At 43.9% G+C, this 22790-nt stretch overlaps 3 protein-coding genes across 3 annotated transcripts; 2 read left to right on the top strand and 1 right to left on the bottom strand.

Moving 5' to 3' along the window:
- The first annotated feature begins 590 nt into the window (after positions 1-590).
- LOC133915599 (zinc finger protein VAR3, chloroplastic-like) lies at positions 591-4147 on the top strand. Its single transcript, XM_062358813.1, has 6 exons — positions 591-1060; positions 1642-1759; positions 2622-2923; positions 2998-3129; positions 3216-3314; positions 3513-4147. The coding sequence occupies exons 1-6, from the start codon at positions 648-650 to the stop codon at positions 4051-4053; spliced, it is 1605 nt and encodes a 534-aa protein (XP_062214797.1). The 5' UTR covers positions 591-647; the 3' UTR covers positions 4054-4147.
- A 958-nt stretch (positions 4148-5105) lies between these two features.
- LOC133915600 (ubiquitin-conjugating enzyme E2 variant 1C-like) lies at positions 5106-14512 on the top strand. Its single transcript, XM_062358814.1, has 5 exons — positions 5106-5409; positions 12798-12937; positions 13035-13160; positions 13245-13371; positions 14335-14512. The coding sequence occupies exons 1-5, from the start codon at positions 5376-5378 to the stop codon at positions 14391-14393; spliced, it is 486 nt and encodes a 161-aa protein (XP_062214798.1). The 5' UTR covers positions 5106-5375; the 3' UTR covers positions 14394-14512.
- Positions 14513-18340: 3828 nt separating this feature from the next.
- LOC133915598 (probable inactive receptor kinase RLK902) lies at positions 18341-21582 on the bottom strand. The gene is made up of 2 exons (XM_062358812.1): positions 20045-21582; positions 18341-19359 (listed from the first exon to the last, which is right to left on the bottom strand). The coding sequence occupies exons 1-2, from the start codon at positions 21432-21434 to the stop codon at positions 18689-18691; spliced, it is 2061 nt and encodes a 686-aa protein (XP_062214796.1). The 5' UTR covers positions 21435-21582; the 3' UTR covers positions 18341-18688.
- Positions 21583-22790: the final 1208 nt, after the last annotated feature.

Here is a 22790-nt window from a genome sequence, read left to right as displayed (position 1 = left end):
AAACCACTCGGGATCGGTAACCGCACAATAATTCGGTGAAATTTGGTAGAAACCGATCAAATTTTTAAGTTTTTTATTTTTGAATTTAAGTTTGATCGGTAACCTCTTGGTTTCTAAATGTGATGCAGATCGAATTAGACAGTAACCGCGATAACCAAGCGGTTACCATCGTATTTTCAAACCCTACTATGACTATCTTAATATAATAGTGTTTACGTAGGACTCACAGATTGAAGTCCCCGTAAATCTCAATAAGCAAAACTAGTTCATTGTACAAGCTCCAGACCTCTAGTGCTTTAGTCGGGCCAAACAAATCATACTCCCTCGATTTCAATTTACTTACTACTGCTTTTTACTGTAGCAATTTGGACCAAATGTTTTTTTTCTAAAAAGTATTTATAGATACTTGAAAATATACAACACTAGTAAAATTTATTTCATGATAAATCTAATAATATAAATTTTTTAAATATCTATAAATTCTTTTTTAAAATGCAGGAATCAAATAGCTACAGTAAAAGGTGATAAGTAAACTAAAGTAGAGGTAATACTACATTAGACCTGGTCGTGTTGGGCTGGGCAGGCTCCGAGTTTGGTTGGCAACTTCAAACCTGACGGAGCTGACACGGGCTGGACCTTTGCAAGAGATGCACCGACGCGTCGCCACCGTGGCCGCGGCGACCGCGCTCCGGCGGCTGTCCCACCACCGCCCGCCTCCCCGGCCGGACTCGAGGCTCGCCTTCCTCCGCTCCGAGCTCGACGACCTCGAGCTTTCCCACTCCCACCAACCACCAACACCACCTCTTCCTCCTCCTCCTCGGGAGCAATGCCAAATAGCAGAAGAGCCAAGAAGTGGTCGCGCTCTCGCAGGCGGGAGACCGGCGGCCGTGGATATAGCGCACCCGTGGCCGGAGTGGGTGGCGCTGATGGAGCTTCTCCTCCGGAAGGGCCACGTCGACCCTTCCCCCTTCGCCGCCTGCTCCGGCTCGCCGTCCAAGGACACCAACCTTGTTCGCACTGCCTGCCTCCGCTTTGGGCGTGAGCGCCCGGAGCTTATCAGGTGAGGTGGCTGAGCTCGGAGGAGCCGTTATTGGGGTAGGTTCTCGGCCTGGCCGCCTGGGTATCTGGGTTGGTGTGCGCGTTGAGGCCGTTTTATCTGCTGGGGCTATGGTTTTAGCTGCACGCTAGGTGTTTGTGGAAATGTGACAGCCATTTGCGTTTCCTTCTAGTTCTTCCACAGGCACTCTGATGCATGCGAGGCAGTTGCGTGTTTACCATAGGCATAAAGACACGTGCTTTGGCAGTTGTGCCTCAGGCACAAAGCTATGCCAAATTGACAATGCACATTTCAGTAGCACCTTTTGGAGCAAAGCTGCCTAATAGTATCATTTTTGGGTTGGTAACCAGCGCAAAGTACCCTTATGGTATTCCACAAATTCTATCACTACACTATACTACAAAGATGCTAAGATGAATCAGCCAATATGTGCAATTTCGAGACATGGTTTCAGGATGTAAAGTAGCACTGTTATCTTCTGTTTACTGAGTCCCAGCTTGCAACTACAGGGACTTAAATGGATGCAGTGAAACTATATGATATCCCTATACCATGAATCTAAAGCTTAAAATCTTTTGTTGCAGGCATATATCAAGATGGGATATTCAGGTTGCCCTGCGATGTGGCTGCCCCAGCATTGACAGGAAAGTTGTTAATTCTGGGAAGCGATTGCGGGCTCATGTAGGCCTTGATGAAGGAGAGGTAACTACATAGAAATATGTAAAGAACAGTTCTCTTGATGCACCATATTTTTCCTTTTCATTTCACTTTAATTTTAAAATTACTTTTTGTTTAAATATTCTGAATAAATACACAAAGTCTTGGGTAGGATCTACGTGGCAATATCGAAATTATATACACAAGAAATAACAGAAAACTAAGCTCATGTACAAATAAAATCTTTATTAGGCTTCGTCAACTTCATGACCTTTCAGACCTTGGGTGATGATAATATAATAGAGTGTGATCTTAATCTGTTTGCTTATAAAATTGAACATTACATGTCTTTGACTGCAAATATATGATGAGAAGGAATAAAGCAGTTAAACCTATTTGTTCCTTATAGTTTAAATTGTATGTTACATGTCTTTTACTTGTTCCTTTCTTGTTTCTTGAGAACTAGAACCTTGACATTAATCCTATACAGTGTTTAAAAAGCGGTCTTAGGCGGCGTCTAGGCGCTAGGCGGAGCAGCACCGCTTCGCCTAGCACCTAGGCATTTTTCCTATTTTCTGTATTTTCTATGTGCTAATGTTTTCCCTATTTTCTCTATTTTTCTTTGTTAACATGCCAAAAGTATGACCACCGAGCCTAGACGCTAGGCAGAGCCTGCCCGCCCCGCCTACCTAGCACCTTTTGAAACATTGATCCTATATATTTTTGCAAAAAAGAGGACAGGGGGGCGGGGGTTTGCCATGCTGCTGATGCAGTCTAGTTTCCCAAGCCTATTGGATCCTCAAATCTGTATATTCTAATTCACTAATTTCGAAAGTTTGGGTTGTTAAGTTTGTGCATTAGTTTATGTAGCATTTACCATATCTCCAGCATCAGCTTATGCTTACAGGTTTGCAGCCAATGCAATTTAAGGGGAAGTTGCGAGAGGGCCTACATAAAGGCTAGAAAAGAGGAAGTTGGAAGAACTGTGGATGTTATGCGCATCCTTTTGACTTATGGTCTTGATATCATTACTGGCCATGTAGAGAACAGAGCTTGCCTGAACAAAACGGTCAAGGAATCAATAAAGAACCTACTGAACGAAGTTGTCGAGGTCGATTCTAGGGGACCTGGTTCCAGCTCTGCGAAATCTGCAAAACACAAAGGTCAATCTGCTGTACCCATGAAGCAGGGTGATTGGAATTGTCCCAAGTATGTTGGAAAAATTAATATTTGCATTCTGTCACCTATCCACTCGGTCATAATGCCTTGCATTTATTTTTCAGATGCGACTTTCTGAACTTTGCAAAGAATATCAAATGTTTGCGCTGCAATGGAGAGTTCCAAGAGAGGTATCAGTTGCTGCATGAGGACCAAGAGCATCTACCTCTCAAAAAGGGTGACTGGATATGCAAAAAGTGAGCTTGCTGATAGCTCTAGTTTATGATGAAGACTAACTGGGAGTACTGTTTTTCTCTATCTTGTACTGAGCTTACATTTTCAGGTGCAACTTTTTGAATTTTGCAAAGAATACAAGATGCTTGCAATGCCATGAGAAGCCAACAAACCGTTTCCTTAACCCAGGAGAATGGGAGTGTGCCTCGTGAGTGCTTATTTCCAATGCATACGGACATACCATTATATCTGCTCAACCATTGATTGTTTTAGTGTCTACCAATATGAAACAATAATTGGAAGATGATGTTAGTTATGTATGGCTAGCCTTTCACCGTCATGATGTTGACTTCTAGTTTAATTTCAGACAGTGCAAGATAATTATATGTTGAATCGTTTATGACAGGTGCAATTATTTGAACTTCAAGAGGAATGCATTCTGCTTGAAATGTGGTTGGAAGAGACCAAAATCTTTGAACAGCCAAGACAGTATTGAACCACAGCATGATCTGAAACATAATAAGAATCCGACTATTTCATTTGTTCAAGATGGCGTCCAATTAAAAAAGTGGCAAATTGCAGAAAAAATTAATCCACTATCTGACGAAGATTCAGATTTCTGGAGCTCAGAGGAGGATCAGGGTGATAACGGTGCTAACAGTATGCTCCCAATGCAGAAGGACTGCAAGTTCCTTGAAAGTTTTCCCATTGTTGGGGGCAGGACTGCTATTTCCCAAGATCCTCTTGCAAGGGAGAAATGGAAGGAAGAAATGTCCAAGAGAAACAATGGGCTTCCAATAAAGGAATCACAAGAACATAATCAGCCTTTTAACCATGTCCGTCTTCCAAGAAGCATGGAGCTGGTTGAGTCTGATGATGATATTGCGTCCTGGTTTTTGGGTGGGGCTAATAGTAGAAACCTGGAGAAGACAACCAGATTTCTGTAGATTGTTATGACTTGTGAAATTTCATCTGTAAAATTTACAAACATTTAGAATTATTGAAATTCAGGCAAAAAAAAAAACTCACTGGAGAACTGTACCATTGATGTTTTGTAGTTCTGTTATGTGCTGCTCAGAGATGGCATGCTATGATTCTGCAAGGGATCTTATGTGGTGCCTGCTTCCATGCAATTTTCTCCTTACGCAGGTTTTCGTGCATGATTGAGCTGCACATAATGGCCATTTTCTTGTTCGTCTGGATTGTTGGTTGTTGCTGGGTACATCAATAATAGCAGTAATAACTGGGATTTGGAAAAATATGTTCTAATGCATTTTTGTAGTCGACTCCATATGTTTGAAGATGTAATACTAAAGAAAAAGTCGTGAGAGTAAGATTTAGAATTTTATATCCTAACTTCGTGAAGTAAAAGAGTAAGAAGTAAAAGAGTAAGATGCTATTGTGCCGTGTAACTAATGGGATTGCTTCAAGTTGATTCCCCAAATGAATGGTTGACATGAAGAAGAATGCATATACTTCGATTTTCTTCAGAAACCCAAGGTCTCTACGCTGTTGTGGAGACGTGCATGGTTTCTCTACACTGTTGTTGTGTGTAAACGAGGTCAGTATATTCAGTGCAATTTGCACTTTTAAATTTGTTTGGAATCAAAATTCTTTAGGAACTTGGTACTAGTAAGAAGTATGATTACCGTATGAATCTTCTGCTTCTCAGTTCAATCACAAATTCTATTTTTTTATAGAATAATTATAAAGAAATCACTACTCCTGATGTTATTGTAAGCTTGTCATTAAAGAATTAAAAAATATCATTAAAATTATCATTCGAGTGATATTTTTGTAAAAAATAAAAAATCTATCATTGCGCAATACTTCAGATATTTATTTTTCATTTTATGGAGAAGTGGAAGCACAAGTTGTGGCAAGTTCCTCGGAAAAAAAAGGTTGTGACAAACAGGCCTGAACTCCATCGCTGACTACTCCACTGTATTCAGATATTTATCTCCATCGCTAACTACTCCATTGTATTCTTCGCTTCTTGCCCTTTTGTGCTGTCCTTCCTTGTGAGGGACCCTGTCCAGCTGTAATCCTTTTTTTCCTTTCTAGAGCACTTCAGTTCCCTTCCTCCCATGCTCTCCCTTCTTCCCCTCTCTTCGAAGGCGACCTCACGCGGGGCTTCGAATATTCGTTCTCCTCCCGGCTCAGTTTAGTACCAATCATCACCGCCGCTTCCAGTACGCATCCTTCTCTTCTCCCGGGACAAGAAATTGCAGGGCAGCACTTGAAGCTGGAGGAAGCGGAGGGGTTCGCCATGGGGTCCGAGGAGTCGTCGGCTGGGGTCGTCGGTGAGTACAGTCCGCGTTCATCATTTCTCCTGAGATGCCTTGTTGTATATAGCGCGTTTGTTTGATTTGCGGGCTGCGAATTGAGTGGAAAGGTGGGATCTTTATTTCCAAGAAAGGTTGCTTGAATTCTTGGACGGATTTTGCCATGCTTAGAGCAAGGTAGGAGAGGGCGAAGGAGATTGGGCTCGGGGGATGATTATCTAGGGGGTGACCTGGGTTGCTGGAGAAACCCCGATTTGGCATTGCCTCTGAATGATGCGAAGTTCATCTTATGCAACTTTGGTGAAATGTTATCGTTGTTATCGTCAAGTAGTCAAGAAACTCTTAGCCAAATATAGGTTTACTTTAAGATCGGGTTGTAGACTTATAGTGCAAAGGTGGAACGGTGGGGGTAAATTTAGCATCTCCCTGGTGTTGTTGGTGAGGTCCAATTCCCCTTTCCTTCTAAATGATCATTATGTGGTGAAGATTTTTGTTGAAACTTGCAAGTCTTGTTCCTTTATGGATAAGCGAAGAATTGTTCGATTCCTCAATTATTGGCACAATTTTAGACGGACGGGTTGGTTAGCAATTTGGGAGGACCACCTGAAATTGTTGGGCAGTCATACTCATCTTTCTTGCGAATCATTGCTCATGACATAGTTTTATAGTCTAGGATTTAATTTTTGTTGAAGTTTCTGGATAGTTGTGTCACTTATTGATTTGTCTACTTGTACCTAGTGTAGTAGTGCAGTAGTATGTGTACCATGCCTGTTATCCAGCAGGAATACCCATTAATCTGTAAGTGCAATCTGGTAGCCGGAATCAAAACCCACTCTTATGGACCATCTGTATATAGCAATCTTGTGGTTTTAGATCCCTATGTGCAGCTACACTAATGGTATTCAGAATCAAGCAATCACGATAGTTGGTTCTGACCAGCATGCCGCAAATAGCGAAAAGTGGAAATAACTAAGAAAACTGCTTCAGTACTGCCTAAAGAAAACTCTATGAATTTTAAAGGAATGAAAGTGGAGATTACTCCTAACAGTTATTTTGGGTGGAGGGTATAGTATATCTACCATTTTTACCTACAAATTTGGACCCATTATATAAAATTTCCTGCCATGGACCCATTATGTAAAACTGGGCTCAGGTGCCTTCTTGTCAGTGACACCATTTCCAAAATCAATTAAGCTTTGCTTGCTTGTTAGTCCTACTGATGTTTATGTTATCATTTTCTTTCATTCTCTTTTAGATTTTGTTTGCCTTTCCTTGATGGAAATTGCAACAAGTCTGCAGCTCACAATAATCAACCCAATATCTGATGACTGATACTAGCATACACTGGCTCAATGCATGGCCTTACTTGGGTAGAGGAGCCCCTATGCGATCATGCTGAGAAATCCTCAGATGTTATCCTGCTTCTGCTTGCCGGCAGTGGATAGATAGGCATTCATTGGTGTGAGAAACAGAGCAACAAGCCGTTGAACATATTAGGAGGACAAGGATGGTCAAATAACATAAACGTATTTTGGTGTAGGGTTGTTGATTTAGTGCCTTGAATGGAAGTGATCAAAGTAATTCAAAATTGTGTGTGCGCACTCGCTCGTGGGTTGAGGGAGGGGTGGTCAATGGCCCTAGTCATCTTTTAAACCCAATATCACAAGTTCGCAACTATACTGACCAACTGATAATTATCAAGCAAAGTCCAATTAAAATTAGTTTCATGTGATTTCATGGTTCACTTCCACCATGTAGTTTTCCATTGCCTCCCACAACATAGTTCTTGGGAGTATCTCATGGTAATATCGCAACCTGTTATAGCCAATCTGAGATCATGCGCCTTGGCAGCAGATACTAAAAGATGGCACCAAAGGTACACAAAACTGAATGAAATCACTTGGGGAGTCTGGTATTGCAATTCAGTTAGCAGCACACCAAGTGCCGTAGCTTGAGGGCATTGCACTTGGGAGTGATGCAAAGTTTAAGCACACTAAGGAAGGAATGCTAATGCTTATATGCTTCTGTGACATATTTTTGTTCAGATAGGACATATGTCCATTACTAGCACAACTACCTTAAGTTGTTGTTTGGCATCATTGTAGCTTTTCAAAGCGCTTGCTTATTTTTAATTTTAGATGTAGCAGTTAATTGAAAGCATCTACTATGAATCTGTAACATCAAAAGTCTCATTAGAGTTAGTAACAAATTTCTCTATCAACTAGATCCCACACAGTTGTTATGGCGGTGTGGCAACCCACCACCTTCACAACTTTACAGCACCTATGGCGCACGGCATGGCGATGCCATACACGCATTGGCGTGGCGAATACACAGCAGAGCTTGAAGCCTTGAACACTTGAGCAAATCAGGGGCATAGTAGTAGAGTTTGAGGCCTTCAACACTTGATATGCAATAATATATTATGAGTAAAACAAAAGGAAAAAGGAAACAAAGACAAGAAGAAATAATAAGTGGGATGCCAGGTTGTCCAACCCACAAAACCAACCCATCAACTCATTCTTTAACCCTAGCCCATCCAGCTTATGTGAACTACTCACTCCTCCACTCACGCACGCAGCACAGCAGCAGCCGCCCGTAACATTACTACCCACCTTCACTCACACACGCACGTAGCACGCAGGCGGGCCGAAGAGGTGGGCGGAGCGGAAGGCTGGAGATCCGAGGTGGATGTAGAGGCGGGGGGCGGTCAGAGATTGCGACGGCGGCTCGGGCGATGGCAGCTCTATTACGGCCGCCACAACACAAAACGACGCCACACGACGCCAAACAGGCGCCACGGGGACGTGACAACGCTATGACGGACGCCATACACGCTAGAGTCGTGGCATCCCCTCGGCGAGACGCTGTTCTCTGCCACGTCGATATATCGATGTTGTGGCGACGATATCTTGACGCCATGACAACTATGGTCCCACTCCCACATCGCATATCTGATAACTGATTTTGTCATCTGGCCGAAGAACTTCGCCACAGGTTCTTGGTCAAAGACCTAACATAAATAGACCAGAGGCACAAACAAACTGGCTTCATATCCAATCGTTTTCATGAGAGAAATTATTGAAGACTGCGTATCACAAAAATCCAACTTTGCCATTCAGTTTGAGCTTGGCGAATACAATCTCATGAAACATGTTACCTGTAGCCACCTGGTGTATTTGTTGCTTGCCATCCTCTTATCTGTATATCTATATTATCATATTCGTGAAATCATCATTGGTTTTGTTAGTCGTAACCTCTAAAACTTAAATGTATTCCACCTATTAAGTTCACGCATTACATGATTTGAGGTAAAGCCTTTTAAGCAGCATTTTTTGTGGCTTATCTGGTAAGCTTAAGCTCGTTCTCCACTTAAAGCTTGTCGGGACCTGTTTAAGGACAAACCAATACCCTTACCGTATATTGAGCAAGGAATCAATCTCAATATACGAAGACTTCACAGATGATAACAAAACACAATGTCATTAACTTAACGTGAAAAGTCGTTCTTACAAAGAGGACCTCCGAGGGTTAAAAAGCAAAGATACACCGCAGCTAGTGCAGTCTTCTCATCCGCATCTCCCACAGACGGTCAATGTAGAGCACCACCTTAGTATCTTTCATCCTCAGAGTAATCTTCAGAGTTTTCCCCGACTAAGCAGTGTGGTTATAGCAAGTGTGAGTACTCCGCAAGTTGCGGTAAATATGATATGAAGGCATTCACAAATACTAAGGCTTACATGGCTTATGTGCATAAAAGCATAATTATAACATTTAATAAAAGCAATAGTAAATGATTGAAAGCAAATAACTTCAAGAGTTGACCCTCTTGACCTCAATTGAAGTTGAACACCTCAAACATGGTTCCCACAACCACGAATGACCCATCCACCCAAGGTTATAAAAAATAGTGTATTCTAATCATGTGTGGCATTCCTCGCCGCTCATGACTGTGAGCACGACTTATATATCAATTTAAAACTCTACAGATGTTGTACACTTTACCCACAAGACGTGATTATACGTTATGCCCGTGTCGGTCAAACACATCCGAGGTGTGCGGCTAGGATTATCAGTGCAAGACCTTTACAAAGTTTCTACCAAGAAGCGTCTACCCATTGAGGTTTCACTGCCGCGTGGCACAAATATCCTCAACAACATAAGCCCCCTCTTGCACTAGATGGTTCCAAAGAAGTCTAACCCATTCCCCCTTCCACCACCTGGTCTACAATAAGCTGGGAGAAAATTAATTATTCAGCCAGACCTGTCTCATATCAGGTTTGTGGTTGTACTGTAAAGCTCGGTCCGATTGCACCATGAATCAATCCTTAATTGAATTGAGCAAGACTACCATCCACCAGCCCTTGTCATCCAACCCAACCTCTTGCTCAATTCCCTAGTCCATGTTAAAAAAAAAACATAATCACACTCTTATCTCATGTTGTATAAAACCATTATCAAAATTATGTTTTCCCAAGCATGGCTAAGGAATACTACCCTTGATCCCACCAAAACCGAGGGGACAAGGAAAATTTGGAGGAACTAAGGTATAGCCTAACATGGGTTTCCCAACCACAACTGTAAACGTGCAACTTTATAAAACAAAAACATTTAGAAACATAGGATCAAAGTGTATCAAGGACAACTTACCTTCACCCTGGTACCTAGCGGTGTCTTTGAATTCCTGGTCTTGGAAACCTGCAAAGTCTTCCTCCAGGACTGCAGCATCTAATGGCAAAAGAAAACAAGGCAATAAACACCAAGAACCGAGAACAGAGCTAAAAAACACATCAAACAACTCGATTTATTATTTTTATGATTTTTGGTGAATTATTAGCAAAGGAAACGATTAGATCAGAGTTGCGACGATGGAGATATGGCTTTGGAAGGGTGAAAGAAGGGCGTAGGAATTTTCCTGGGATTTTTTTCTGCATTTTCTAGCAATTTTTAGGAATTAAAAAGGATTTTCTTAATTAAAGAAACATTAAAAAAATCAAACAGATTATTCCAAATTATTTTACTAAGAAAAATCACATTTTCTAATTATCATAATTATTTATCAAATTTTCTAGAATTAAAAACATTAACAAATCTTTATTTAAACATTATAACATTTTATTAAACATTAACAAGATTTTCTAAAACATTTATTCAAATTTTATTTGTTATTATCACTAAAAGATATTAAAACATAATTAAAACGTTTTATTTAAATTTATTTTATTGAGAAGACATTTTTAAAACCTTTATCTAAATCATTAAAGAATTATAGAATTGTCCTACTTAAATAAAACCTATTTTGGAATTTAGGATTTCCTGGAATTACTTGTATATTGGAATAGGGAATTATGACGTCAATGGGGAAATTAAAAGAAAAAGGAAAATGTCGGTGCTGACGTGGCAAGCTGACAAGGCATAAACATGCTAACTAGGCGCCACATAGGACAAAAGTGCCTACATGGCACGCTAACATGGTGTGCTGACTGGTTTAAAGAGATGCTGACTCGACGGGGCGAAGGGGTACGGCTGAGATTTAATCTCGGCCATTGGCTACAGATCAGATGGTGGATGGGCGTTTTACCTCGACTCCAACTCGGTTTGGCGTTGACGGTGAGCTTCCACGGCAGCGACTTGGGGTTGGCGGAGACAGCGCTATGATGTCTGGGGAGCTCTGGCGAGCGGCAGAAGATGATGCGAAGGCGACGGCGAGCCGGTCTGGGGGACACATCGGTGTCAGGGTGGCTCATCATATCATGGCGATCGCAGCAAAGGCTCAGGATGATGTAGCTTCGCCGGAGAAGGCTTGGAGAGGCGCTGCGCAGCGTGGACGTCGACAGCGAGCAGTGGTGAAGCACTTAGGGGTGACAGCAAACCCATTTTGGGGTCATGTTAGCGTCAGGGGGCGGCGGAGCGGGCTAGCGACTTGGCGGCGGCGGAAGCTCGGTGGTAGAGCTCTTGGGCGGCGCTCTCGCTTGAGAGAGAGGGGAAAGGGCGCGGGAGGCCATGGGATGCCAATGGGGAGATCCTAGGGGGCTTATATAGGCACGGGGGATGGCATCGGGCTAGGCTTTCGGGTTTAGCGGTGATTTCGCAAGGGGTTCCCATGCTCCGAGCTTCGATTCCTCCGATTGATTGGTCCTCCCTTTCTTCCTTGGTCGTGGTTTTCCATATATGTGGTTGCGCGGTGCTGTCCTTCCTTTGGTGGGCGCGAGATCGACGCGATTGTCGGGCGCGATATAAGGAAGGGTAGCGGCGGGAGGTGGAAGAAGAACCTGATAGCCAGGGCTCACACGCAGAGAGAGAGAGGCGACGCGGCACGAGCGCGTGTGCGGGCCGGCGCGGCTTGGGGGGGAACGAGCCAAGCGACTCGGGCCAAGGCGCACGTGGGAGCAGCCTCGTGCGCGAGTGGGTTTGCCCGAACGGGGAGGGGGAGATTGGGTCGGGCCGGGTGAGGGAGAGGGAGGGAGGTTGACCCGGTAGGGAGGGAGATGGATTGAGAGGGGGGACGGGCTGGTTCTCTCCGGAACGGGCTGGGCCGCTGAAAGGGTGAGGGAGAAAGAGAGGGAGGGGAGCCTGGATGGGATTTCTTTCTCTCTCTTTTTCTATTTCCGGCTTTTTCTTTACTCCATTTTCTTTGCAAATTTTGTTCCATTTATTTTTTGAGAAAAACTTTGGATTACAAAACTTGGGCTGTTACAAAGCCCCACTGCCCCAACTAATCAGTTTCTGCATGGCCAATCACACTTCAAGTGTCAAAATAGTTGTAGGAAGGCTGGGATTGTTCAGTGTGCACTTAATAAGTTGATTGGGAATTATATAGTTGATCCTTCATCTCCATTTTAGAGTAGCTACAGGTGTTACTTGGGCTGAAGAAGATGGACCATCTGCCACCTGTTTACAATCTGACCAAAATCTCTTCTATATTGCTCCTAATATAAAGCGTGGTATTTATGCTACTGACCGTCACTTAGCTCTCACGAAGGTATGCTTAGAAAATAGTTGAACAAAGGAAGGAATGTTGTCTAGCTCTACTGCCTCCAGATCATGTATCTTGTGGTCCACACAGCCTTCTTGCATTAGCAAGTTAAACCATTGTTTGGTGCATGTTATTTATGGCACCGCATTGCTAAAAAAACACTGGAATACTTCTGCTACTTTTTTTTACCGTAAATACTTCTGGTACTTACATAGATAATGCATCGATATCTGCTATATACTCTAATTTACAGAAATCTAAAATATGAATTGTTTTGGAAATTCCAAGTCTCATGAGTAGCTGAATTATGAAATTTTATCGCTATTTTATTTCACTTATAAGAACGATGCATTTGGATTTAATAGCTTCTAAACGAGTTGCTAATAATAATTTAGTACATACTTTGTTGTACTAAGTGTTTCATCTTCAGTTCCCAGAAACTTTAGACTGCTAGAAGAGCTTGAGCGAGGTGAAAAAGGCATTGGTGATGGAACGGTGAGCTATGGGATGGATGACACTGATGACATATATATGCGGTCCTGGACAGGAACTATAATTGGTCCTCCCAATGTATGCCGCAGAAATATCAATAACTAGATACAGATTGCATTTGCTTTAGTATTATACTACTATGCTAAAACCAGAGGAGTTACTCGATTTTTTGCAGACTGTTCACGAGGGAAAAATCTATCAATTGAAGCTGTTCTGTGATACAGATTATCCAGATAAACCACCGGCTGTTCGATTTCAGTCTCGAATCAATATGACATGTGTGAATCGAGAAACTGGATTGGTACTGATGCATTTATTTTCATCTGTGCCAACTTCTGAGGCAGTTTATGAATGATGGCCTAGTACTTAACTAGCAGCTTTATAGGTTGAACCAGGTCTGTTTCCCATGCTTGGGAATTGGCAAAGGGAGCATACAATGGAGGACATCCTAACAAGCTTAAAAAAGGAGATGTCAGCTCCTCAGAATCGCAGGCTGCACCAGCCTCATGAAGGTATTTTCCTTTTCATTGCTTCAGTAACTGATATACAGGGAATGATATCAAATTGTAGCTAATTGGTGGAAGCGATCTTGAAAATCTGAAATCCCTTGCCAACAGTAGCTTGTCAAGCCACAACATAATTTGCTTCTTTGAAATGACTGCAAGCATCCCTGCTTGAAGTTTTCTATAACCAACAACTGCTGTTTTTTTTTTTTTTTGGGCATGTTTATCAGCAATTTTTTATTATGTGCTGTAGTTAGTATTTGTTAATTAATTATGAAACTCTTCCATGTTGGTGATGTTAGATATATGTATTGCTCTGTCTAATGGGAAAATTGCTTGTTTGCCCACCAATTTGATTGTGTTTCGAAGAATTGCCACCCTTTAGTTTTTCTTTGACAGATTACCATCAAAGTGGATTTTTGGGTTGCCGATTTGCCATTCCTGGCTTTTTAACTCGTTTTTTCACATGTTTTACCCTGTACCGGCCACCAGAAATGTCTGTTTTTCCCCTGACCCAATTGAAGCAAGTAGAGAGCGGGGCAGGCCGCCCTCTACTCCCCAATTGCGTGGGGAGGAGCTTGATCTGCCGTGAGTTTTGAGAGAGCAGACGATGGGGATCTGGTTCAATCAGCTGTGGAGACCGTCTCTGGTCTGCTTCAATTGGGTCAGGGGCAAAACAGACATTTTCGGTGGCCGGTACAGAGTAAAACATGTGAAAATGAATTAAAAAGCCAGGAGCCAAAAATCCACTTTGATGGCAATCTGTCGAAGCAAAACTAAAGGGTGGTAATTCTTCGAAACACAATCAACTTGGTGGCAAACAAGCAATTTTCCTGTGTGTAATATCCCCAGAGTAAAAGGGGTTCTTTGCCAGAGTTCAGGATCCCTAGAGAATACAAGTTGCTATTCCTAACAGGTGAGTTTTCTCTGATTAAATCATCTCTGGTTCTTAATCTACTTGTCTTCCTGCAGGTAACGAAGACCAAAGAGTTGATCAGAAAGGGCTCTCTCTTAGATGTGTCATCATGTAAGAGAAACCCAGGGAAACCCTGTAATTTGTCGGCATTCGATCCTAACTGCGCCCTTGTCACAATAAAACGTTGATAACTTTGTTAAATCCTGTCTTTGCTGATTCACAGAGGCATCTCTACCATATGTGTGCTGGTTGTTGCTCCGTACTATTATGTCATCTGTCCAGGCCTACTTATTTTTCAGGAACATTACAGTGTATGGTGTAAAAGCTGATGTGCATTTTTTGTTCTTTTCACCCAATTGAGAAGGGATCGAGGTTCTAATTAAGCTCCAAAATATGATGCACGCATGCTAGTGGGAAGCAACACCTTCAAAGTCATGATGATCAAATGCATGCTGTGAAGGAGAATTTCAACACTGCATGCAACATATTCAGATGAGTCCTTTGAATAAACCTGAAACCAATTTCAGTGAAGTGTGTATGCGTGTGGGCGCGCTCAAAGCTCAAAACTCTCCTGTAGGTAGTCTGCTTGTCCACTTCGATCTAGAGTCTTGACATTTCAGCTTGAGAAAGTTCCAGCCCGGGGTGGAGACACAGGAGAAAGAAAAGGACAGTCCGTTGAAAAGGCGCCCCTGAAAGGCAAGGGAACATGTTGCGGTTTGCGCCAAAGCCAACAGCACGATGCGAAGAAAGCGAGATGCTCCCCGCCGTTGCTTCCTCATCATCTCGCTTTGCAAACTGCGAAGCTGACAACACATCCTATCATACGGAAACATCTCCGTCCTCATCTTCTCTTCTATCACCGACCAAAACCTTTAGGCACTTTGACAAGTGCATGTTCAATTTCACAAGAAAACAGTTTAACTCCCATACGAATTGGGGAAAGTAGAGGGGAAAACTCTCGCTTTCCTAGCGGAACTATGCCTTCATAGTTCATAATTTCACTAACATAATTGAAATCATAGTTCATAATGTTCACTTACATAACTGAAGTCATCATTCAGAGGTAACGCAAGCTACCCTGGGCTTCTGGCATCAGAAATGTGTCCCACATCAGTAACAGTCAACATCTCAAAGGCTTTTTAGGTACAATTTACCGGTCCTAAACCAATTTATTTGTGAATTTTGAATAAAATGGGTAGAGGTTATAAGTCCTATTGCAAGAATACTCTACTTTTGATAATAGAATACTCATTTATTTTTACGAGGATTCTATTATTAAAAGTTCTTTCATAGGAAAAGAATACCCATTCCAAATTTCATTCCAATCAAATGATCCGTAGAGCCCAATACATCTCATAGTAATAAGAATGTATTGTTTTGATGTATATCAAGATTTAGTCGCCGATTCATATTTCGTCGACCAACTCTTCCTAATTCACATTTTTGTTGAAAAAAAAATTCTTTATGTAATTCCTCACAAGCCATAAACTTCAGTACCGATCAGAAGGGACCATTGACCGGAAACAGAACACTGATGTAAGACCTTTGGCAGAGCTTCCGCTTCTAGCTCCATATTAAATCTTGTATTTGTAGGTTAAGATAAATAATTTAAGTCTTTATTTTTATATTAAAATAAAAATAAAATAGCTCACACAAACACCCTTAGTGTATTCATAGCTCTAGCTTCACGAATTTTAGAGCTAGTAATACTTAGCGTAGCTCTGCCAAACAGTATCTAAATACTGAAAACTTGAACACAAATAATTGCAAAACCCCAACAACTTTAGAAGTTCAGACTTCGGAGCAAAATGAGCAAGAAGAGCTCTACAGTCTTAGGGAATGTTTATTTCAACTGAAAATTGTGAAAAACAGCTTGTAGATTATGAATTATAACAAGTTGATGTACAATTTGTAGAATCTAGTATAAACTAGATTACTGTATTGTCAAGTTGTATTGTGATAGAGTATGTTTGTTTTAACTTGCAGATTATGAATCATAACTCATAATCTCTAGTTAACACAAACAGAACATTAATCCCATACTAGCTTTCCATCCTCCTTTTCTTTTCCAGAAGGCAGCACCAGTAGCCTTCGCCTTTGCAAGACCACACCTCAAAAGTCATCACCTTTCATGGCCCAAACTACTAGTATTACTATTCCATCAAGTAGCTGCACATCTATTTTTAAAAAAAAAAAAAATCTAAGCATCTGAGACTTCGACGCCGGTCGATATGGCATGCTGGAAAAGTGTGGCCTGTGTAGCTCTCAGCTTAGCCTACAAGCGACACCTTTGGCCAACAACGTCCTCGCAGCTCGGTGGCCGACCTGTGGAAGGACAGAACAACACATGCATACCTGTCTCGTCACCAGATGCTTTTCTGGACGATATGGTTGGTTTTTCTTCTATTCCTTCTGGTCAATATTGACGCTTCTAAGTTTCTAACGTAACCGTGACCCGGAGATGATTTGTATGGACTAAGGTAAATATGAAACGGCGGCGGCAAATATGAAACGGTAAAAGATTCCTGCTGTTTTACACATTTTTTCTTGCAAAGAAAAACTCTAGATGATATTGATGTGTTCGTAGTGGTATTTTTTACATGTTATTTTCAAAGACAATGGGTGTACTAGTGATAAAGGTAGAGTAAAAAACAGGAGGAATTTGCTGAGCTGTCTGAGAATTTTGGATTGTTCAGTTCATCTAGGTGGGAGGAGCAGACCATGTTTTGGTTGTGAAGTCAAAGGTCCACACAAAGGTGATTAGGTTAGAAGAAAGAAGCATCGAACAGAAATTCACTTGTTTAAGGTCGTGCCGTAAACATTTTTCACACTAATTAATGCTAGAACATTCATGGTGTGGTACGAAACAACGGAAGATGAGACTACAATATCGGATCAGACTCGATGTTAAATCTGACTCGAATTCATGTGTGTGATTTAGCAAAGAAATTAAACTCGTGTAATATAACCCGAAATTCGATACAGATGTCAGAACTGACATCTGATTTCAGAATTTGGACACACTAGTTAACATTGTGACGAAGACGTGCTCGCGTATCAAAGCCAAGAGTTTGATGTGGTAATGAGACGAGGTCCCCGCAAAGCGGTACGAGTTTCGTCCGGTGCCCTGGACCGGCGACGAGCAGAGCTGCCTGCTGCTGCGTACCGTACGGCCGGTCCCGACCCCCGATCGATCCCGTGAGCCGAGCCGACACGGGCGAGGCCGACGGGGAAGAGGCTCGTGTCATGTGACGCGGCAGAGTCGTCTGCCTGGGACGGGAGCACGGGGCTGGGATACCTCAGATTTGGAGGGCTCGCGGCGGCTCGCCTGGTCCACGCCTCCACGCAGGACGAGAAATGCAGGTGACCTACCTCGGAAGACGAACGAATTTTGGATCAGTTCCGTCTCGTGCACAACAGTACAACACACACACTTCAATTTCTGGAGCTCGTCTTCCAGGAGAAAGAAAAAAACCGAGTTGTTTGCTGAGCATTTTGACCTACCAGATTCTTGAAAAAAAAAATAGGAAAAAACTACAAGCGCTTGGGAGCGTTTTTTTTCGGTTGTTTCTTCAGAAATTTCTATGCGCACATCCAGTTTTGGAGCAAAAATTCAGGACGTGAGTCGTCGCCCCATTTAGAAATGACCCCATTGGAGCAATGGAGCTGCTGATATTTCGTGGTTTTTCTGAATTCTGTGGGCAACGGAACGTAGCCCCACCCATTCTGAATTTATCAGCGAGCACCAGGCAGCTACTAATGAACAACGCCAAATAGTACTCCGCGACAGGCACATCACTATACGCATCAAGATACCAAGCCGGGCCTGCAGACCGACCAGCACTCCAATTTCAAAACAGTCTCACTGAAAACAAGATCCGTGGCACCAGGTCACGACTCATCAGAAGGTAGCTTTCATAGACCGATGACAATGACGCAATCAATCAGCTGCCACCGGAGTAGTTAACAGTAGACCACCAAACTTTCCAAAGCATGAGCCCACGAAAATCACATCGGCCATGCTCATCGCTCATCAGCTACCAGAGCAAACAAACACACGACTATCGGCGAAAAAATTCCAAACACTAGATGAGGCTGAGTAATTACATATAGATAGGCTGAAACAAAGCAGGTACAAGCTAAAACCAACCTAATCAAGGCTCGAATGAGCACAACAATTAAGCAATCACACTTTAGCACTGGTCCCTAAACACCCAGCAATCACCTTCCGCAGAACACAGCGTGTCGAGCACCCTGTTCTACTGAACGACAATCAGGTTAACGACGGCGTCAAATTCAATAGGCTAAAAGATGAAAAACAGTCTGCTCCGTAGACGATTGGATTCATCAAATGTATGAATCGAATGCAGGCTAGACTTAAAGCCGATTCCTCCTTCATGTCAATCAAGTTTAAGGAGCGAAGGGATTGGTGGGCGCCTCGATCAATTCGGTCTTGGAAGATAGATTGTCGCCTCCTTCGATATTGGAGGCCATCTGCTGCAGATCTTTCGCTTCGGCGCTTGACTTCTTGATCTCCTCTATCCGCGTAACAACATGCGTCATTGATGGCCGGGCCTCTGGCACTTGTGCAACACAGTCTATAGCAAGCTGCAGAAGCTGAACCATCTGTTCCTCATCATTCTGATGTCTCAGGAGCTCCATATCAAACACCTCTGAAGTCCACTCTGAGCGAACAACCGACTGCACCCACCTCGGCAGGTCAACACCCTCATCGTTGAGAGCAGCCTGACTGGGCGCCTTGCCTGTGAGCAGCTCAAGCAAAAGAACACCAAAGCTGTACACGTCTGCCTTCTGGGATACCCTCCGGGAATCAGTAACCTCAGGTGCACGGTATCCAGTTGTGCGAGATGGTGCAGATGATGGACCAACAAGAGTGGTAAGGCCGTTGTCTGATACACGTGCTTGATATGATTTGCCCAGAAGGACATTGGATGACTTGATGTTGCCGTGGGATGCCGCTGAGCTTGTTGAGTGGATGTACTCAACACCACGGGCTGTAGCTAAGGCAATGCTTGATCTTGTTACCCAGTCAAGACTTGTACGGCCAGAACCTCTGTTCCCTGTTCAACAAAATAAAAATAAAAAATCGGATGGTGTGAGAGTGACCAATGACTTCAAGAGATTGTCTTATGAAATCTATCCAGAATATTCAACTAGCCCAGCAGAGAGCAAAGAAACTTAAAACGAAAAATTCAAAACGACCTTTCAAAGAACAGAGAACTAACCAAGGCTCACTAGGTAATAAATTACTTCGGACTTTCTCGACCTAAGAAATACTAGTAAGGAACCAATAACGTGAAAAAGGGAATTCCATCTGATTACAAAAATTCTTATCACAGGGCTTCCATGCTCACATCACCAAAGTTAACAGGCAAATCAAAGTGAAAACTGAATACGACTTCAATAACAATACCCAATAAATAATCACCCTGAATTCAAGTATTTTGGATATCAAGCAAATAAATAACACTTCAGTCCAAACTGAATTTGACTTGGTCTCCTTAGACCAAGACAAAAATCTAGAGTCCTCTACCAGCGGAGGATGAATATTCAAACCTAAAAAAACAGCAACCTTAAACGTGTGAGGAAATCAAGCAATACTCTATCACCACCACACAAGAATAATGCAATAATGCAATGGTACTCGCAAGCACAAGTACAACAAATTTGTAGCGCTAGTGTCATAATCAGAGAATATGCAACAAAGAACTTGAGAAAAAGAAATCAAGAGCACGAAGATCTCACCGTGCAGGACTGCAGAGAGGCTGCCCGTGGGCATGAAGTCGTATACAAGTAGCTTCTCATCTTTGCTGTAGTAGTAGGCACGGAGCGACACGATGAACTCGTGCTGAAGCTCACCAATCTCAGCAATGCGTTCACGGAACTCAGGCTCCGATAGAGTCACGTCCTTGAGCCGCTTCACCGCCACAGTTGCCCCAGACTCAAGAACTGCCTTGTATGTCGTTCCAATCGCTCCTTTTCCGAGCACCTCAGCCGACGCGCGCAGCAGGTCCTCCAGGTCGAACGGTGCCACGGCGGCCACTGACCCAAAGAAAATCAGCTTCTTCCCGGACGTCGACTGGCCAACAGGAGCATTAGTGTGGCCTATAGTGGTCAACGGCGCTACGGCCGCGCCACTGATCATCTCGGGAGGTTTCCGGCCACCAGCAACAGCGGCAGTTGTCGGAGAAGGAGGCGGCATCTCCAGAGACCGGGTCTTGGTGCGGCCCGACCTGCGACAGAGGCAGACAAGGAGGAAGAGGAGAAGAGCGGCTCCCAAGGCGGAGCCTATGGCGATTCCGGCAATGGCACCGCCAGAGAGCTTCTTGCTCTTGTTACCACTTGCTCCACCATTTCCACCTTTGCCGCCCCCGCTTGGCACAGGCGTCGGCGACGACGGCTGCCCCGCCGGAGCAGGGGAAGGCGAAGCTTCACCAGGGCAAGGCCCCAAGGGCCCACCGCACAAGCCCGTCCCCAGGAACGCCGAGCGCGGCATGGACCGTAGTCCAGACGGGATGGATCCGTTCAGCTGGTTGAACGACACATTGAACTGCTGCAGCTGCGGCAGCTTAATCTCCGGAATCTCGCCCACAAAGCGATTATTCTCGAGGAGCAGGGACTTGAGGTGCGTGAGGTTGCCGAGCGCCGCCGGGATGGGCCCCGACAGGTCGTTCCCGTCGAGCGCGAGCCTAACGAGCCCCGGGAGCGCGAGAATCGCCTGCGGGAACTCGCCCGACAGCCTGTTCCCGTTAAGGAAGACGTTCCTGAGAGCGGCCGCGGAGGCGAGGTCGGCCGGGAGCGCGCCGGAGAGCGCGTTGAGACGGAGGCTGAGCGTGTGGAGCGCCGTCAGGTTCCCGAGCGTCCCCACGGGGACCTCGCCGGAGAGCGCCGCCCCGGGGAGCCGCAGCACCGCCACACGGCCGCCCTCGCAGGTGACCCCAGTCCAGGAGCACGCGCCCCCGAGGTCCGTGCCGTTCCACGCCAGGTGCCGCCCGACGGCGTCCCGGAACGCCAGTAGCGCCCGCGCATCGTCCGCCAGGTCGGCCCCTGCCCGCGCCGCCAGCGTCGCGAGGAGCACAAGCAGGGGTAGCGCGAAATGGAGGAGGCAGGGCCGCCACGGCGGGGGCGACCGCATCGTTGCGGCAGGGGAGAGAGCCGGGCCGCGGCGAGACGAGGCGCGGAGAGGAATGCCGAGCGGAATGAGGCTGCGGTTTGTGCGTGTGGGCGGAGGTGGCGTGCGGGAAAAAACCCTAAAAACTCCCGTGCGGGTTTCGCGGAATGGGGCCCGGGGAGTTTTTGGGGTATGTGCGGGGGCGGGATTTATTCGGGGCTTGGGGTTTGGTGGGAGGCGAGAGGGACGGGACGGGAATACAAACAGCTGGCGAGAAATTGTACTGTGTAAACTTACACAAATATTATATAACCAATCAAAAAAAATTATGTTAAAATTATAAAACAATTAACAAAATATGATAGTGTACAGTATATTATCTTCTACCATCTTATAAATTTTAAACTCAAACAATAATTTAATAAGAAGAAAAAAAGAGAAATTTACTCTATAAATAGTATCTCGATATGAATCACTAAATTTTTCTCTTTTTTTATCTATGTGTAAATTGTTATTTGAGCTTAAAATGTATAAGATCATAGATGATAGCATGATATACAGTGTCGTTGGAATTTTTTATAACTTCTAGTATAAGATTTTACTTAGTTTGTGATACAAATTGAATGAAAAAATTTGCTACAAGATACTGCTCGTGTGTGGTCTTAGCTGTGGGACACTTAATGTTCTACAGCAAAAATATTTTTTAATCTGCAGTTCACATATAGTGTCTTATAAAAAATTCCTTAAAAATTGATTTGGTAACAGTTACTCAATAGAAATTCTGGAGGTGCCTGGGTGGGAATGGGAATGGGGTTTCCTTCTGTGGGAGGGGAGGGGATCCAATGGGGAGGGGAGTGCAGCGAGCGACGCAGTGGAATGGGACCGTCTTGGTGCGTTGGACTCCGGCTGGATTCAGAACAAAGCAACAAAATGCGTGTTGTTTCGCGTGCTAGGGTGGGGGCTGGCTGACATCTGGGCCCACCACCGGGTGGGTCAATTGACCGGTTTATTCTGGCAGGTTTGGCTGGTTTAGGGTGAGCATTAGTTATTTTTTAGCTGCTTGTTATGGTTTACCGTTTGCGCCATTTGACTTGAGTACGTGGCGAAACTGGGTTCATTGAAACGGCTTGGGCAATGTAAAAAAATAGAGTATACTCCATTTGAGGAACGACGCGTTATGGTTTCATGTTGGTATTGTTTTTCCAACTCCTGACAATCCAATAGAACATCAGGCGTGCACTAACTATACGTCTATTTTTGCTGTCTGCCGCTTCGATGAAATTGCGTCTCCGAGTTGATCGGCGAACATGACCTTGTTTGGCTAAAACCTCGTCACATGGATTGTGCGTGTTGTGTAGCAATCACAGATCAATCCTTCTT

This window comes from Phragmites australis, chromosome 4, assembly GCF_958298935.1.
Source record: "Phragmites australis chromosome 4, lpPhrAust1.1, whole genome shotgun sequence".
Lineage (NCBI taxonomy): Eukaryota > Viridiplantae > Streptophyta > Magnoliopsida > Poales > Poaceae > Phragmites > Phragmites australis.
Note: the sequence above shows the minus strand (reverse complement) of the source record. Positions and strands in the feature narration are given on the sequence as shown.

Coding starts and splice junctions, on each gene's coding strand:
- LOC133915599 (XM_062358813.1), top strand. CDS start 648: ATGCACCGACGCGTCGCCACCGTGGCCGCGGCGACCGCGCTCCGGCGG. Junction 1,061..1,641: donor GAGCGCCCGGAGCTTATCAG/GTGAGGTGGCTG, acceptor CTTTTGTTGCAG/GCATATATCAAGATGGGATA. Junction 3,130..3,215: donor GGTGACTGGATATGCAAAAA/GTGAGCTTGCTG, acceptor TTACATTTTCAG/GTGCAACTTTTTGAATTTTG.
- LOC133915600 (XM_062358814.1), top strand. CDS start 5,376: ATGGGGTCCGAGGAGTCGTCGGCTGGGGTCGTCG. Junction 5,410..12,797: donor GTCGTCGGCTGGGGTCGTCG/GTGAGTACAGTC, acceptor TTTCATCTTCAG/TTCCCAGAAACTTTAGACTG. Junction 13,161..13,244: donor TGAATCGAGAAACTGGATTG/GTACTGATGCAT, acceptor GCAGCTTTATAG/GTTGAACCAGGTCTGTTTCC.
- LOC133915598 (XM_062358812.1), bottom strand. CDS start 21,434: ATGCGGTCGCCCCCGCCGTGGCGGCCCTGCCTCCTCCATTTCGCGCTA. Junction 19,360..20,044: donor CCTCTCTGCAGTCCTGCACG/GTGAGATCTTCG, acceptor TTTGTTGAACAG/GGAACAGAGGTTCTGGCCGT.